Genomic DNA, 18,355 nt, shown 5'->3' with positions numbered 1-18,355 from the left:
GAAGAGAGCTACAGTGTACTCACATACATAAAATAAATAAATAAATATAAAAAAATAGTAAAAAAACCTCTATTATTTGACAGCTCACACACATTTTGTGTATGCATATGGTATTGTGTCTTGATTATACCCATGGGAACAGGGACCAGAAAGGGGGGGGGGTGGTTAGTGGAGATGGAGCCCATGATGCCCGGGATTCAGCCTCCAGAGACTAGCATCAGAGTGCTGATTTAATGTTATTGTTTATCACATGAGCTTATATTATTGCTTTTTAGCCAATTATGGTATGTTTAAGTACTCAAGGCAAATTGTAGTGCAACCTATATTGTTTGGTAGAAACTGATTCGCGTGTCCATGAGTCTGTAGAGGAGGGTTCAATCCCCCATGGAGATTTCTGTGAAGACAGGGGACAGAGCCACTGCCCTGGCCTTGGGTCCTTTGTGTTGTCTCACTGGTATGCCTGGAACAATGTCAGATCATACACTGTGTACAGTAGATCAAGATTCTTCAAGGCATTGCAGAAGCCTGTGGCTCCTCACTCTTTGGCCCACTTCTTCCTCTAGCAAGTTTATATCTTCACATCCCCCACACATACCTACCCTCCAGTTCTCCCCAGAACCTCGCCGACACCTAACATGTTTCCTTTCTACTGTCATGTCTATATATATATATATATATATATATATATATATATATATATATATACACACATATATATATACATATATATATTCTAACTCATGCCACCCACATATATCTCATTTAAAAAAGTCTTTTTGTAAGGGGCTGGAGAGATGACTCAGAGCTACTCACTGCTTTTACAGAGGTCCCTGGTTCAGTTCCACCCACCCTCATAGCTGTTTATTTCTGTGGTGTGTAATTCCAGTTTCAGGGAATCTGATACCCATTATGGCCTCCACAGGCATGGCACAAAAGTGCACATATATCACAGTCAGGCAAGTACACAAAATAAAAAGGAATTAAAAAAATAACCCAGCAACAAACCTTTGTGTGTGTCTTTCTCTCTCTCTCTCTCTCTCTCTCTCTCTCTCTCTCTCTCTCTGTGTGTGTGTGTGTGTGTGTGTGAGAGAGAGAGAGAGAGAGAGAGAGACAGACAGACAGACAGACAGACAGTATCATGTAGCCCAGGGTAGCCTTAAACTCTGTGGAACTGAGTCTGACCTTGAACTCAGTCTTCCTGCCTCCACCTATCAAATACCGAGAATACAAGCATAAGCCACCATACCTGGCAAAAATATTTTACTTTTAAAATAAAAAATTATTCTTTGATGGCTTTATGCATGTATGTGATGATTTTTAGTCCTTTTCATCCATTACTCTGCCTCATTCCCTTTTCCTTCTCCCGATGAGATTTATCCTCTTTCCAATAAACCCCCTTCTAATCTTATGCCATATTTTGGTGTGTATGACCTACTGAGTTTAATTAGGGTCTGATGACTCATCTTTTTAATCTTGAAAGTAGCTGAAGCAGCCAGAAAGATGGCTCAGGAAGGAAAAGGCACTTTGCACCAAGGCTGACAACCAGAATTTGGCCCCCACTCCCACATGGTAGGAGAGAGAACCTTCTCTCCGTGTTGTCTTCTCACTTCCACACATGTACTATGAGCTGCTGGTGCATGTAGTTGCTCACAGTACATGTGTGCAATAAACACACACCACATACATAAATAAATGTAAAACAAACAAAAAAACGTTTAGAAAATCAAGTAGGTGCATCGGGCTAAGGTTCTTCTGAAATGTAAGTAATCAAGAGTCAGTACTAGACAAGAGAGACATGTCCCAGAATTTGCTTTATTAACAGTATCTTGATCTCACAGCTAGATCTTCAGGATTGGATAGGGTTCAATCAGTAGGTGGTGGCAGAGCTCCTTCTTTCTGGCTTCTTCATTGTGATATCTTTTTGAAGAAAGCTTCGAATTCTTCGTAACTAACTTCTCCATCGCCGTTCTTATCCAGGTCTTTAAAGAGATTGTCTAGAGTACTTGAAGCCTGCTTTTAGACAGAAAGAATGGGATAGGGGAAGGAAGAAAAATCTACTTAGGATACTGCAGCACATCTCTGTAGTTAGAGGCACTGAATTTTCCTTCCAAGAAAGCAGCCTCGTTTTCAGTCACGTGCCACTAACAATCTGATGATAGGTGTGGTGAAACCAGCTCCAGCTGGAACCATGCTTTCGGGATTCTCTCTTTATTTTATTTTTCTTTGAGACAAGAGTCTCATTATGTAGCCCTGGCTGGCCTGAAATCCACTATGATCAGACTAGTCTTGAACTCAACAGAGACCCGCCTGCTACGGATTCCAGAGCTCTGAGATTAGAAGCTCACAATACAACGTCTTTACAAACACTTTCTTTTGTGTATATGTGTGTGCCTGTGTGTGGCGTGTACATGTGAGTGCAGTTGTGCTCAGAGGCCATTAAATGGCATCACATCCTCTGGAGCTACAGGTGGTTGTGAGTTACCTGACGTGAGTGCTAGGATTTGAGTCCAGGTCTCTTGGAAAGCACATCTTGTGCTCTTAACCACTGAGCCATCTCTCTATCCCCTGGTTGTTTACACAATTTGCACACTTACATAGCACAATTATTATCATTTAATAGTTATAATCTGCATTTTGATATATTTTTATGAGATCTAAATTTCTTTATCTTTAAAAAGGTTCTTCAAACTGGACCTGGTAGCTCAAACTTGTAATCCCGACTACTTAGAAGGCCTGAAGCAGAGGAATTGTCTTGAGTTTGAGGTTAGCTTGGACTGCACAGTGAGTTTTAGGCAAGACTATGCTACATAGACCCTGTTTCAAAAACAATAAAGTTCTAACAGTTGATCATGTAACCAGTTTTTAAAAGATTTATTTATTTTTAAAAATTTAAAGAAAAATTTATGAGTATGTGTGTTTTGTATGCATATTATGAATGTATGCCATGTGTGTCTGGGACCATAGAAGCCAGACGAGGGCATTGGATCTCCTGAAATCAGAGTTACAGATAGTGAGTGTCAGCAACCATGTGCCTACTGGAAACCAAACTTTCCAACTCTCATCTAACCATTTTTATGTGGACACTCCAGTAGTGTTAAGTATATATACTTTACTATGCAGCAGAGATCCACATACATATCTGAGGTCTTGGGTTTAAGTTCCAGCAACACAGACATAATGTTATTTTGAATTGTAAGAAAATTAGGAATTGCTTCCCTGTACATATGTAGCAGATGTGCAGCTTACTAAATCAGGGGCTTTCCCAAAAGTTGTTACCTGTACATGGGCTATGTTCTTCTAGGTGGGCTGCCTTGTGTGGCCTCAGTAGGAGAGGTTACACCTAGCCTTGGAGAGACTTGATGTGCCAGGGTGAGGGAATACCCAAAGGGCCCTTACCCACTCAGAGGAGAAGGGAAGGGGGAATGGGGGAAGGATTGTGGGAGGGGCTGACCGGGAAGGGGGGGGCAGTGAACAGGATGTAAAGTAAATAAGTAAAAACTAAATTAAATAAAAAAAAAAGAAAATTAGTAAACACTAGATTATAATGTTATATTTTCAGCTGTGTGTGTGTGTGCACAAACCACAAAAGTTCTGTGGATTATGGCTGTAACTCAGTGATAGAGTGCCTGTTTAGTCTTTGCTAGGCCCTGGATTCTCTGTGGCCTTGTCCCCGCAGGGGTTTCAGAGACAGCCCTCAGCCCTCAGCTACCGCTTCTCTCCCACCACCAGAGAGGCTGCTGCCACTGGCTGCCCAGGTGTGCACTCACCTTCAGGAGATTGGGGAACTCTGACTGAATCAGCAGCTTCAGCTCCTCCTTGGATAGCTGGTTTGGGTCGCCTTCTTTGGCTGCATATTTTTGAAAAATGCTCTTCATTTCTTCAGGAGACTTAGCGCTCATTTTGCTGTTCTGTAATTTGGGAAGAAAATAAGATTTACCAAAAAAGCTGAAGTGGAGCTTTTATACCAAGCGTTGCCAACAGTGTTTTCCTGACCCCTCCCACCTCCCACTGCCCCCTTGGCAAAGACAAGGGGGAAAATAAGGAAAGGGGAAAGGAGAAGAGACAGGTGGGAATAGCATTAGTGGTTTCCAGTATGTTTTAAAAGCAATTAGGTTAGGGGTTAGGGAACATAGCCGTTGGAAGCCCTAGGTTCCACCCCCAGTCCCTGACAAGTTAGAGCATGTTAGGATCACACTGACCTGCTCACCAGTCAGTGCAACCGATGGAAGAGTCAGACGGAACAGGTGAGAGCAATGAAGAGCCGAGGAGGCACTCTTTTATAGTCCTCACAGACACACCACCCTGATTATGAAATTCCCCTTTGTTTACTATTTAAGGGTAATGATTAATGGTTTCTGAAACCAAGCTTAAGACTCTCAATTAAGGTCAAGCTTCAATAGAGAGCTACTTCAACAATTGCTTAATGGTTCAGAGTCCCAAGGGTAAAACCTGGATTTTCTTCTCCTTTAGAGTATTTTCCCTCCAGTATAGGATTTTGAACTTGCGCACAGCTCACACTTCTAAACGCAATGGAATAGCAGATTTAGGCTTGAAAAAAAAATCTCCTATTCAGGAAAAAAATCTGTCACAGAGGGACAGTACTATATCGCTTTTAATAAAACAAAACCGGGGGCGGGGGTTGCTGGAAAGATGGCTCAGCAGTTAAGAGGTACTCTTCCAGAGGACCCAGCACCCACATGGCAGCTCACACCTGTCTATAATCCAGTTCCAGGACATCTGACACCCTCACATGGACACACATACAGGCAAAACACCAATGTCCATAAAATAAAAATTATATCTTAAAAAAAATAGAGAATGGCCCTGGAAGTTATCCTGATGCTTTGCTCGTGCTAGGCTCTTTAGCATTTACTACATTGAGTGAATGAGGGGCAACGGTTGCTTCAGAAGCAGGTTTAAGAAGTGGGAAGATAGATAAAAATTTCTCATTTTATTTGGCAAAGTGATTTCTGAGAAACACACAGTTTTTTTCTCTTTTTCGATTATTGTTCCCAGCTCTCCTTTTTATTTCTCATTATACTTACATTCCTTCCTCCTTTTCTCTGGCTTCCTCCCTCCCCTCTTCCCTCCCACTCTTCCTCCTTCCATTCCTCTTACTCCTGGCTGGCCTGGGACTTGCTATATAGACCAAGGTAGCCTTGAAGTCCTAGAGATCTGCCTCCTTTGGCCTCCTGTGTGTTGGAATGAGCAGTTTGTGCCACCATGCCCAGCTATAGTTCTCCTGTTTGTAACAAAATGTATTTTGTTAAATCATTCGAAAACTCGTGAAAACACTGGACTTGTACTTAAACAATTAAATTTTGGAACTTTTGGAATAGCCAGGATTTGAAATTAGAGATGGAATTGATTTTTTTTCTGGAAAGAGTTCTGTTTATGAAATAAGTAGGACGTTTCTAGGGGACATTACTCTAATGCTGATTATAACTCACAGGTAGGGGGTTCAGATTGACTTTAGAAGTCCATCAATGGCTTTTAAACACTTGGACACTTAGACTTTTCTCTGACCTACAGTATATTACCTACAAATTCAGGGTTGGACTATTGGGCTATATTTTGCCCAGATGTTTTTCACTTTTAAAATTTTAGGATCTTATTTACATTGAAGAACAAATATGAAATGCTGTGGTGTTGCTTACACAATTCTGGTCAATCCTGAGTATTTATTATTCCATAGATTTTGGCTGTTTTATTGTAATTTATCTGACTCTAGTACAGATTTATGTATTAACCTACTTGTTGGAGTTACTGGCACTGTAGGTCAGTCTGTCAGTAGGCAGGTAGATCTGTCTGTCGTGTGTGTGTGTGTGTGGTATATACATATATATACATGTGTGTGCGGGTCTATAGGATGTCAGGTGTCTTGCACTATCAGTCTTCTACCTTATTCCCTTGAGATAGGGTCTCTCATGGAACCTGAGTTAGGTTGGTGGCCAGCAAGCCCAGTAAACCTCCTATCTGCTCCCTTCTCTCATAGTGCTGGCATTACAGGCACCCACACAGCCAGTCCTGACCTGTTACATGGGTGTTGGGATCCAAACTCAGATCTTTGTGCATATATGCAAGGAAGTGCTCTTACGCACTGAATTTTATCTCCAAACTCTGTATTTGTTTATTTTTACAGACCGGGTCTCTCATATGGCCCAGTCTGGCCAAGAATGACCCTGAATTCCTGATCCCTCTGTCTCTACCTCAGCAGTGCTGGGATTACAGGTGTGTGCTACCATGTCTAAGAGGCATTATTTCTAGTTGATGATTTTACATAGTAGTACTCTTGATTTGGGCAATGTTTTTAAAAGAGTTTTAGAAATTTTCCAGTGTTTTGGTTGGTTTGTTCCTTTGCTTGTTTTACATGTAAGATCTAGTCTCCTGGGAGGAAGTAAGTTTTCGTGACTAATCATAGTTTTTCTTCCAACATCTTTTTTTTTTTTTTTTTTTTTTTTTTTTTTGGTTGCTGTTGGTTTTTCAGACGAAATCTCTTTGTTTAGCCCAAGTCACAATGTTCTTCAGGTTACCTTTGGACTCCTTCCTGATCCTTGAATCTTAGTCGTCCTTATGGATGGCCTTACTGCAACATCTTTAAGGTTTTTTGTTTTGTTTTACATTTAAAGCGAAGTGGCAAGAATAATGCAGAAGGACAGCTTTTGATTAGAGCCTTTACCTGGTAACATTTCCACGTTGGCTTTCCCTTTATCTGGGCCAATACTTTTCCTCCTCATCAGTCATTTGAGAATAAGTTGTGGAATTTCACTGGTTTCATATTTCTTTGTGCCTGTATTGAAAAATGATTTTAATCTCTGTATCTAATCCAAATATAAGTAGATTATATGATATGTCGTATATAACTTTCTTAAATCATATCGTGCCATATATCATGTGTAAAAGTATAAAAATGCATAATATATACAGGCCAGCAGTCCTTTAGGCTCCACATCGCTCATTTCAAGGGAAGAGCTCTGCTTAAAGTGGCCCAGTGCCGCCTGTCAGAACTCAGGCTTGTAGCAAGCACCAACAGAATTTGAAAAACACCCCGTGGTTCTCCTCATTCTTTTGCATGCTTGTCTTCTCTAGTGGTTATCTCTTACAGCTTATTGTTCTCTTTATCTTTGCACTCGAAGGCATGAGGGTAACCCGGCAGTTAGAAACACGAAATCCACTAATAGTCCCATGAAACATTAACTAACAGGGTATGGAAACATGCAATAAACGCAGGGTGTGTTCAAAAGAGTGTGTCTTGAAATGACAGAATGGGAAAGAATGACAGGTACAAGACTGGTAATGGAAAAACGGAGAGGCTTGATCTTTGGACAGACTTTGTTTTTTTTACTCCCTCAGGAAGACCAAGTGCTCTGGGCATCTGTGGCTTCTGTGGCCATGTTTTCTGCTCAAAATCAATAGCATGGAATGCATGAAGGAAAAAGTTCCTTTTTGGTTGGTATGTAATTCAGTTGCTAGAGTGCTTGCTTAACATGTATAAAGCTCTGGGTTCTGTCCCCAGCACCCCATAAGCTAGACATGGTGGTGCACACCTGTAGTCCTAGCACTTGGGAGCTGGAGGAAGGGGAATCCAAAGTTTAAGGTCTTCCTCTGCTACACATAAGAAGTTTGAGGCCAACCTGGACTACATGAGACCTTGTCTTTAAAATGTTTTTTTTTTTTTTGTATTACTAAATGTATTAGTATTACTGATGACCAAGTCCCCACAAAACAAAGAGGGTGTGAAATGCTATTATAGTATGTTATCTTTGAATTTGAGATTTAAAAGACCCTGAACTCATCCTTTCTAAGGAAGTTATTTAAAAGGATAATTTTAGTTGTTCCTAAAATTGGCAGCATACTTGTCTCCCTTACTTGGCTTTTACTTGGTGCCTGCCCTCCCTGGCCCATCAAAGTTCCTTTTTTTTTTCTACTTCCAGCTTTCCTTTCTACTTCTGCTTTCTTTTCCACTTTGCTGGCGTGTGCATCTCCTGCCTGTGCTAGTCTTCGGTTCTGAGTTCCCAGAGGCCTCTGCATAGGAGCCAGTGCTTACTGAGGGCTTTTGTTTTGCTTTCTTTTTAAACTATGGGCACTCAACTTCTACAGCCTCCTGAAATCATTGTAACAACACTATGAAATAGATAGTGTTCCCTTTGGTCTATAGATGTACAAACAGGACAGTACTGGATTCCTGTTGCTGCTTTAATAGTTCTTACGCAGTACCAGGAAACATCACAAACTTACTCCCTTTTGGGCTTGTAGGTCAGAAGTTTAAAGTGGATGGACAGGCTGTGTTCCTTCTGAAGTTACGAGAGAGACTGCTTATTTTTTCACCTTCTAGAGGCTGCTTGTTTGTGGATATGCCCTCCATCCTAAAAGCCAGAAGCTTAACATCTCCCAGTCTGTCTGCAATGTTTGCTTTCTCACCTCTGATTCCATCCTTCCTTCCTCTGTCAGGGTCTTACATGATTATGTGGGTTCACACTCTGAACCCAGAATAAATATCCGTGGCAGGGTGAATTCCTTAGAAATGAGGAGTTCAGCCTGCCTCTCTTCTCTGGTTTATGTCATGACACAGCAAGAAAGGCTCATCCCCACATCCCCAGGAACTTTAACATAATCACATTTGTAAATTCTTAGGTCACAAAAGGTCACAGGTTCTTAGGTTCCAAGAACTAGAATGTGGACATCTTTGGAAAGGTATGGGAAATAAATTAACAATATATAGGTTATTTATTTGGCGAGGAGAATGTGTTGATTATAGGGCAATTGAAGGATGCCCCCAAATTGTGGGGGTTTGTGGTGAGGTAGGAAGATAGCCTCTTTGGACATGTAATGAAGAAATGGTCTGTGTGTGGCAGTATGGTGGGGGAATGAGGAGTGGAGGAGCCTGGATTTAGAGTAGCTTAGGTAGAAAGTACAGGTTTGAATCCATGAGGAGTAGCTAGCTAGGGGTCATGCATGATGTGAGACCTGAGGGCCACTAGGGAGGGTTCCACTTGGATTTGAGTGACAGAGGCTGCTGTAGCAAGTAGCAAGACTGTTAAGTAACATACTAATGCTGTAAAGCTGGTTCCTACTTACATACATGTCTTCAACATGACTGATAATGAATCCAAATCATAGTAAGGCTTAAAAAAAGGCGCGCCCCCCCCCCCCCAAATGCCAGTGGACAGTAGGATAAGAACAGAGCAGAGAATCTTTTAAAGAACACTTGAGGAACACACAGGAAAGTCTGGAAAAATTAGTAGAAATAGGGCTTGGGATGTAGCTCAGAGGCAGAGTGTTTGCCTACTGTGTGTGATGCTCTAGGTTTAAGTACTAGTCTTGGAAAAAGGAAACAAATAACAAAAAAGAAGGGCTGATGAAATGGCTCAGCAAGATAAAGGTGCTTGCTGCCAAGCCTGGTCTGTCCCTGGTAGTTACAAGGTGGAAGGAGAGAACCAACTCCCGAAAGTTGTTTTCCAACCTCTACACACATGCCGTGGTACACAAGCACCCCCATACAAAACCACACTGTAAATGAATGTAATGTTTTACATGACGAAGAGGAGGAAGAGGCAGCTGGGAAAGGTCTTCTGGGAGTAGAATGTTCCTGTTCTTTTCCAAGTGAAATATTCAGACAAGGAACCAGTTCCCTGGACGTAGTTAGGTAGGCCCCATAAACACTGCCATTAAGGAATTTCATCATTGATAAGACTCAGACTTCTATACTCTTGGTTTCAGGTGCCCTGGGACGCTGAAGGACTTGAACTCATTACACTTTTATCAAGGTTGCAGAATATCTTAGTCAAGGTTAATTAGTGCCATAGTTATCCTTGTGCAACGCTTTTACATTTCCAAAAGCTTTATAATTTATTGATCTTTTTAAATTTTTTTTGTAGCCTGTATGGCTCTGTTTCAAGAAAGGACAGAATGTGGGGATCAGATCATAGCCAATAGTGTTCCATAGCAATGGTTTTTGCAAAGGAAGAAGCCTTTTCCTTTCAGATGTACAAATTGTAATATTTTGGAAATGTTGGGGATAAATATAAAGGTACTTGAGGTTTACTAAGCACTTGACAGTGATGAAATCAGCATGCTTTTAAACCATGTTCCTCCCCTCTCTTAGGCTTTTTGGTTCTGTTTGTTACCTAATTAGGTTGCTTGTATAACTGGAGAGGCCATCACTAGCTATCTACCTCCCGAACCCCCTCTCTCGCCATTTTATCTTTTTTTGAGACAGAGTCTCATGTAGCTCTGGTGGGTCTTGAACTTGTTGTGCAGTACAGCCATATCCTGTTTTATGTGGTGCTGAGGCTCAGACCCAGTGAATCCTGCTAGGCCGTGCTTTATCAACTGAACTACATCTTAGACTCCCAGCTACCATCTTTAGAGCTTGTCATGCTGTCTGAGAACTAAGTCACTGTGTTCTCTGACCACACTTCCCCAGCCTTCTGCTTCTACAGTGGCTCTCACATGCTTGCTCCCAGCTGTCATTCTGTCTGTCTCTGGATGAGACCATGGGAACCAGGCCCAGAGAAGCCACTCCTGATCCTTCCTCCCCAGTGACTCCTTGTAGCCTCTCTTTGTACTTTTCTTCTTTCCCTGCTGCTCTTGGTGTCATTTAGACTTGATGTTTGTTTCCCTTGCTCTTTCATCTTCAACATCTTTCTTCTCCACTCACCCCTCTGTTAGCTAGCACTTCTTTAGAGTGTTTTTTTTAAAGTTTATTCTGTGAGCCGGCAATAGAGACACATGCTTTTTTGCCACTTGGAAGGCAGAGGCAGTCAAATCTCTGAGTTTGAGGCTAGCCAGGTCTACAGACTGAGTTCTAGGACATCCATGGTGCACAGAGAAACCCTGTCTTGAAAAACAAAACAAAACAAAACAGCCTCCAAATCAACCCCCACAAACCAAACCAAATCAACAAAAAAGCAAAAAAGGAAAAGTATTCTTTGACAGTTTCAAACATGTGTGTGTGTATGTGTGTGTGTGTGTGTATAATGCATTTTGATCATATCCAACCCAAATCCCCCTAACCACCATGAGACCCTCCCCATGTTTCTCTCTCCAATGCTCTTCTAGCTAGTACATTTTTGTTTTTATTTTTAATTAACTACTTATTTAATTGATTTTATGTATGAGTGCTCTGCTGTACGTAATGAAAAAGTCAGCAATCTTAAGCCCTTTCTTTGACACCCTCAACTCTACTGCCTCCTTCTCCTGGTCTCTAGCTTCAGGTTTCAAAATCATTGTTATCACATTGGTCTTTTAAGAATTTTCAAGGGCCGCGGCAGCCATCTTCCAGTTAACTCGCCAAAATGACGAACACAAAGGGAAAGAGGAGAGGCAGTTGGTATATGTTCTTTAGGCCTTTTATGAAACATGGAGTTGTTCCTTTGGCCACATACATGTGAATCTACAAGAAGGGTGATATTGTAGACACCAAGGGAATGGGTACTGTTCAAAAAGGAATGCCCCATAAACGTTACCATGGCAAACCTGGAAGAGTCTACAATGTCACCCAGCATGCCTTGCGCATCATTGTAAACAAGGAAGTTAAGGGCGAGATTCTGGCCAAGAGGATCAGTGTGCAGACTGAGCACATCGAGCGCTCGAAGAGCAGACACAGCTTCCTGAAGCGGGGGATGGAAAACGATCAGAAGAAGAAGGAAGCCAAAGAGAAGGGTACTTGGGTTCAGCTGAAGCGCCAGACTGCGCCACCCAGAGAGGCACACTTTGTGAGGACGAACGGGAAAGAACCCGAGCTGCTGGAGTCCATTCCATACAAATTCATGGCCCAGTGTACAAAAGAGAAATAAAAGACCCGACTGCAGAGTTTTTTCCTTAAAAACAAAGGAATTTTCAAATTTCCTTTGGTGTGGGAGGAATACTTAATAGCCTTAGGTGGCCAGTGTCTTTGCCTCCTCTTCATTCTCACCCTTACACTTCAGTTTTGGAATTGAGTTTTTTGAGTCTGGAGATATTTACAAATCTCATACCTAATAATGAACAAAGGCAAGTTAGTTAAGTTTTATCTTCCCATCCATCCATCCATCCATCCATCCATCCATCTTATCTATCTTTAAACTTTTCCTCTTCTTTCTTAATTTTCTTATTTTTTTAAATTTAGAGATAGCCTTATTATGTAGGCTTCCTCTCCCCCCCTTTAAAATTCTCTTTTTCTTTCCTTCTTTTTAAAAAAGATTGTGTGCCACTGCACCTGACCCTTTTTTAAAAAAGAAATTATTTATTTATATTTTATGAGTCTGATTGTTTTGCGTGTATATATGTATGTGCACCACATGCATGCTTGGGTTGTAGGGTTCAGATGGCTCCAAACATTTTCTGGAGGTACTGACGAGATGAGATATTTTCTTAGAAATTCTTCCTTTAAGAAATTCCAGTTGTTAAAGATTCCTTTAGAGCTGTATGTGATATTGTGTGTGCAGAAGTCAGAAGAAGTCATCAGATCTCTTGGAATTGGCGGTAAGGATGTCTGTGAGGTACCATGTGATGCTGGGAACAGAACCTGGATCCTGTGCAAGAGCAACCATGCTCTCTTAATTACTGAGCTATCTCTCTAGCACTGTCCCATCTTGTTCTTAATTGGTTAATTTTACTCTATTCTCAATAGCTCAGAACAGTTTATTCCTTAATTACCATAGTCACTGGAAACTGAAGCAGTTTACCTTCAAAGACTTTAGGTAACTGGACCCAATATAATAAATTAGGGTGAATTGTCTGAAGATTCATAGTGCACCTCTGACAAGAAACCAGGGGACTTTAGCACTTGTATTGGAACTTGAATGGAACTTAAATGGAAACTTAGAATCTGAATATATATATATATATAACTTTTTAGGAGTCTGTGGCAGCTCTTGTGAACTTACCTGCCTTTTCCTAGAAAGGGCCCTACAAAGGGCTGAGCAATTTAGAAGCAGTTTGGCTTCCTAAGCTGGAGGATGCCTTTTCTCACCTTCTTTGAGTAACACTTAATCTAGCCCTCATTAATCAGCCAAAGAAGAGAGGGAGACACGCTAAGAGTTAGGGCAATTCAGAATCAAGCACTCCTTCCTTTTTTTCATTGGATATTTTATTTATTTACAGGTGTCATCCCCTTTCCCCAATTCCCCTCCCTAGAACCCCCTATCCTATACCCCCTCTTCCTTTATGCTTTTATACCATTCTGATTACATGCATGTATTAAGGTCAGTTCTAGGTTGAGAGTCTAGCAATACAATAGATGCAAATAGTCAAGGAACAAGCAATACAATAAACACAAATAGTCAAAGAAAAAGCAAGGCATTTATCCCAGTTACGTGAACACTCCTGTGATCACTGTTTCTAAAGGCTTATCAGGATGACCAAAATATCTGAGCCTACTTCCTTGTCCTAGCCCAAGGTCATTTTCATGTCTGAAGCCTACTTCCTTGTTCTAGCCTAAAATTTAGAATCCTGTCTGAACTTCTTTGTTCTGGCCTAATATTTAGATTCCAGCCTGAGATTACTTCTTTGTTGTAGCCTATGATTTAGACTCCTACCTGAAATTAATTCTTTGTTCTAGTCTAATGTCAGATTCCTGCTTGAAGCCCACTTCCTTGTCCTTGGCAAGCACTCCTTCCAATTACTGGTATAATCCAGTTTTTCTCAGTCCTTCCCCTCAGTGACTCTTGGAGCTTGCTTGGGTCCCAGGGTTCAGATGGCTTCAAACTTTTTCTGGAGGTACTGATAAGATCAGATATTTTCTTAGAAATTCTTCCTTTAAGAAATTCCAGTTGTTAAAGATTCCTTTAGAGCTGTATGTGATATTGTGTGTGGAGGGGTGGACATAAGGGATCTTCTATGAGAAACCTGAGCAATTCTATTATAGAATAGGTTGACTTACTCAACTGCACTCTGATCTAACAACTTAAACAAATAAAACCCAACATGACTGGGTGTGGTCAAAGAGGTCTTTAACACCAGTATTTAGGAGGCACAGGTACACTGATCATTGTGAGCTCAATCCATCTCGTTCTACATAGTGAGTTTCAGGACAGCCAGAACTTTACAGTGAGATCTTTTCTCAAAAAACAAAAAAAACCCCAAACCTCTAAAAGCCCCCCCAAAGAAAACCCCAAGAAAATAAGACACTGAATCATTGTAAACAGAACTGAGGAAAAGGAATTACCAGGTCAGTGAGAGCAGATTTTATAAGCACCTTCTTTCTGAGTTTTAGTGGTGTGATTCAGAAGAGAGATCTGAAATTGGTTTTGGGGGGGTTCATTCATTCATTCACTCATTCAGCTTCTTCCTTCAGTTCATTTCCACTGTCTGGAAAGACACCAGTAAAGAAAAGCTACAACTGCCCTACTCATACAGAGACATGCAGCAGACGGCTGAGAGAAGGCCAGTGAGGAGGAAAGGTTTCTGCAGGGCCACAGACAGAGGCTATATGGCTCTGTGACATGGACAGCTGAGCAGAGGTCTCCGAGTTTACAAGGATTTCATTTAGGACAAGGTGGTGTGGAGGGGTTAATTAATGGGACTTGACAGATTGCATATGAAGAAGGAGACATCAGCAGTGTTGCTGGGTTTTTGATTCACAGGAAGTACAAGAATAGAGGAGAGAGAGATATAGGTAGAGTTTGGTGTAAGTATGTGTTTGTGTAGGTGTGTATACATGTGCATGCAGCATGACATAGATGACGATGTCTGGTGTCTTTCTCAGTGGCTCTATTTTTTTGAGACAGGGTTACTCACTGAACTTGGAGCTAATTGATTCACATAAACTAGTTGGCTGTGAGACCTCTGGGGTTACACATAGGTATTTATGTGTGCTGCCACATCTGACTTTTATTTGGTACTAGGAAGGATCTTAACTCAAGTCCTCAAGCTTTCATGGAAGGCACTTTAACCAGATGAATTATCTCCCAAGATCTCTTCTCTTTGTTTTGTTGTATCTTTTTGAGACAAGGTCTCTTGCATCACAGGATGGCTTAGAAGTCCTTATGTAGCCAAGGATGGTCTTGGACTTCTGATCCTCCTGCCTCTTCATCCCTAGTGCTGGAGTTGGATTGTAGATGTTTAACTACCATGTCTGGTTTATGAGGTACTGGAAATCAAACCCAGGGCTTTGTTCTTGCTGGGCCAGTACTTGAACAGTAGAGCTATATCAGCCCTCTTTCTTCATTTTTCTTTTCTTTTTTTACCTCCCTTCCTCCCCCTTCTTTCTTCCTTCCCTCTGTCTGTCCTCCTTCCCTCCCTCCTTCTCTCTTTCTTTCTTCCTCTCTTAATGTTACTTTGTAGCCCTGTCTGTCTTGGAACTCACTTTGTAGACCAGAACTCACAGAGATCTTCCTGCCTCTGCCTCCTGAGTACTGGGATCTCAGATGTATACCACCATTCCCTGTTTATGACATTCTAGGGATCAAACCCAGGGCTTCATGCATGCTAGACAAGAATTCTACCAATCAAGTTACATACTCAGCTCCCTGATAAATTGTTTTGTTAGTGATTGGAGTGAGAGATGAGAATCAGTGATACGGAGTTTATAGTTTGAGAACATGTCCGGTGGCTGCTTCTCGCCTGGAACACAGGGACAACTGATTAGATACAGTATTCAAGGGAATCTTTTCCTAACAAGTGTTTCTCTAAAATGAAAGCTGGGAATTTAAGAAATGACATCCTTGCAAGATGGTAAAATTGGACTTATTTTATTCCAGGTAATTGACATGCCTGAACACAACCCTGGCGATTTGGGAGGAACAATGAGACTGGGATTAAGACGAACTGTTTTCACATCTGAAAATTCCATACTGAGTAAGTTTTCCAGAGTTTTGATTCTTACAGGACATTGGGGTGGTTCATATGGCTGTGCCAGGACCATCCCTCTTGGAGCATGCACAACCCTACTCTTTCCAGCAGCTGTGGCTCTCACCCAGCCACCTCTTCTTGCTGCCTGTCACTTGAGGCATTTGATCCCTTCTCATTCAAGTTCATTTTCAAGAGTATTGGCTATACACAAACTAACCCACTGAACAGTGTCCTAGGGATCAGATGACAATGGGTGCCATACTGTGTCCTGTACCTGCAGAAGTTCTCTTAGGACTATGAACACAAATTTAAGTCTTTTTTGAGTTCATGGACCAGTGTTAAAAATGGCTCCCTCTTTCACTGTTTCCTTTCTGTTTGTTTGAGTCAGTGTATCATGTGTTATGCCGGAAACCTAAATGAACATATTCGGAAATGTTAGCATTTATTGAATAGCAAAGTTTAGCGGTTTCAATGACAGAATCCTATTTGGCTGAAGTGAATGCAAGTTCTTTATTCCAATCTTGTCCTTTTAAGATTTATTTTATTTTAATTATGCATATGTGTCTGTGTATGTGTATATGTATGTGTGAGTGCAAGAAGCCCCTGGAAGTCAGAAGAACATGTCAGTTCCCTTGGAGCTGGAGTTACAGGTGGTTGTAGACTGCCTGATATGGGTTTTGGAATCCATTGGGTTCTTTGCAAGGGCAACAAGTGCTCTTAACTGCTGAGCTATCTCTCCATGCACCTTTATGCCAATCTTAATGACTGGTATTAATTCTCATATCTCATAGCATACAGTAAATATATCTGTATACCTCCCTACTTGTTACAGAAGGAATACAAGTTGAGGAGGCCATAGCAAAATTGAAGAGGTTTCAGAGTGGGCTGAGAAAGTCTATATAGGACAAAATAACATAACAAACCAAACTCTGTGTGTGTGTGTCTGTCTGTCTGTCTGTCCTTTACATTCTGAGACAGAGACAGCTCCATGGCCCTTCATGAATTTTATGAAGCTTAAACAAAGCACCAGAGATATTTTTTTACAGAGACATAATACCCAGAGCATATAATTCATCTATTAGTTTATTGGTTTTCATTGTACTCACAGAGCTGTTCAGCCATCTCTAGGATATCCTCAAAAGTTGTTCTGCCATCAGTAGTGACAATTGCAGATCGTTGTCATCACCTTCAATAGACATTCTGTACTCCTCAGCTGTTACCTCCTCAAACCCCCTCAGCCTATTTACCGATTCTGGCCTTTTTAGTGCAAATGGAACCACATGAAATAAGGTCTCTCATGGCTTCCATCACTTAGTATACTGTTTTCAAGTGTCATCCATGCTGTGGCATGTATTAATATTTAATTTCTTGTAATGGCTATATAATAGTCTATTGTGTGGTTGTACCAGAATTTTATTTGGTTTTTTGAGACAGGGTTTCTCCGTGTCTCCCTGGCTGTCCTGGAACTCACTCTGTAGACCAGGCTGGCCTCAAACTCAGAAATCGCCTGCCTCTGTCTCTGGGATTAAAGGCGCGTGCCACCACCGCCCCTATGTACCAGATTTTTAAGTGTCTGCTTTTGGGCTTATGGGCTCTTTTTAATCAATGATTTATTAAATTTGACTGTTTTAGTTTTATGTATTCATTAAATATTTTTTTGAGACAAGGACTCATATAGCCTAGGCTGGCTTCAAACTCATTGTGTAACCAAGGATGACCTTGATCCTCCTGCCTTCCCCTTCCCTTTTAAGCCACTCCCAGTGTATGCAGTGCTGGAGATCACACCCAGGGTACTTGCTCTCCCAACTGAGCTACATCCCCAGTTCCTGATTGCTTTTATTTTAAATTGTGTTTCGTTACAAAAGGCAGGTGGCATATGAACCTGTAGGTTTTAGCAGGTATAACGTTTTGCTTCTCTTTCTGGTGAGACTAACTTCCCATGGTGTCTCTGGCAAATGTTGTAGTAAGAGATAACAACACTCTCCCCATTGTTCTATAGAATGTCATTTCTTAACGAAACAAAACAAAACCAAAAAAAGCCTTATAACATTATATGGGATTTTGGCTCCCTAGTTGGCATATTGATTTTGTAGGATCTTATTTTTTTTTTTTTTTACAAGCTGACATGTTTATTTTAGATGCTTCTTTTCAAGTCAGTACATTTTTGCAAGGCTGGAATGAGCAAAGTACATTTGCCTATGCTACCTGTAAAAATGATTGACTATTTTGAGCTGAATGTAGTGGCACATACCTTTGATCCCAACACTTGGGAGGTAGGAGAATCTCTGAAAGTTCAAGGTCAGCCTGGTCTACACAATGAGTTCCAGGACAGGCAGAACTACACAGAGAAACCCTATCTTGAAAAAACTAAAAACCAACCAAACAAAATGATTAGCCATTTTGACAGTGTTTTGATTGATTGATTCATTCTGTCTTTCTTTCTTCCTTCCTTTCTTTCTTTCTTTCTTTCTTTCTTTCTTTCTTTCTTTCTTTCTTTTCTTCTTTCTTTCTTTTCTTGATTTCAAGTTGATTTGTAGGCCTGTATTTTCAGTGCTTTGGATGAGGGAGACGAAGGGAAGTA

The 18,355-nt window shown here is 41.1% G+C and overlaps 2 protein-coding genes and 1 pseudogene across 9 annotated transcripts in view; 2 read left to right on the top strand and 1 right to left on the bottom strand.

The window, feature by feature from the left end:
• Window positions 1–18,355, top strand: part of Ctps2 (CTP synthase 2) — a 118,861-nt gene that overhangs the window by 59,071 nt on the left and 41,435 nt on the right. For all 7 annotated transcript variants that reach the window (XM_034485895.2, XM_034485898.2, XM_034485902.2 and 4 more), the window contains one exon: window positions 15,684–15,780. In XM_034485895.2, coding sequence (XP_034341786.1) covers window positions 15,684–15,780 — 97 coding nt within the window. The remainder of the gene's footprint in view (window positions 1–15,683; window positions 15,781–18,355) is intronic.
• S100g (S100 calcium binding protein G) lies at window positions 1,793–4,308 on the bottom strand. 2 transcript variants are annotated; one of them, XM_034485903.2, is made up of 3 exons: window positions 4,200–4,308; window positions 3,768–3,908; window positions 1,793–2,013 (listed from the first exon to the last, which is right to left on the bottom strand). In XM_034485903.2, the coding sequence occupies exons 2-3, from the start codon at window positions 3,897–3,899 to the stop codon at window positions 1,906–1,908; spliced, it is 240 nt and encodes a 79-aa protein (XP_034341794.1). In that variant the 5' UTR covers window positions 3,900–3,908; window positions 4,200–4,308; the 3' UTR covers window positions 1,793–1,905. The 2 variants fall into 2 exon arrangements, with proteins under 2 accessions (XP_034341794.1, XP_034341795.1); XM_034485904.2 differs by having other exon boundaries at window positions 1,793–2,010; window positions 4,200–4,307.
• On the top strand, window positions 11,269–11,798 carry LOC143435537 (large ribosomal subunit protein eL21 pseudogene; annotated as a pseudogene).

Source organism: Arvicanthis niloticus, chromosome X, assembly GCF_011762505.2.
Source record: "Arvicanthis niloticus isolate mArvNil1 chromosome X, mArvNil1.pat.X, whole genome shotgun sequence".
Lineage (NCBI taxonomy): Eukaryota > Metazoa > Chordata > Mammalia > Rodentia > Muridae > Arvicanthis > Arvicanthis niloticus.
This window is presented reverse-complemented; position numbering and strand designations above follow the sequence as displayed.

What these genes read in the sequence shown, in the direction of transcription:
- S100g (XM_034485903.2), bottom strand. Translation starts at nt 3,899, where the DNA reads ATGAGCGCTAAGTCTCCTGAAGAAATGAAGAGCATTTTTCAAAAATAT. An exon ending in AGTTCCCCAATCTCCTGAAG is followed by an intron (nt 2,014 to 3,767) that starts GTGAGTGCACAC and finishes TCTGTCTAAAAG; the next exon opens with CAGGCTTCAAGTACTCTAGA.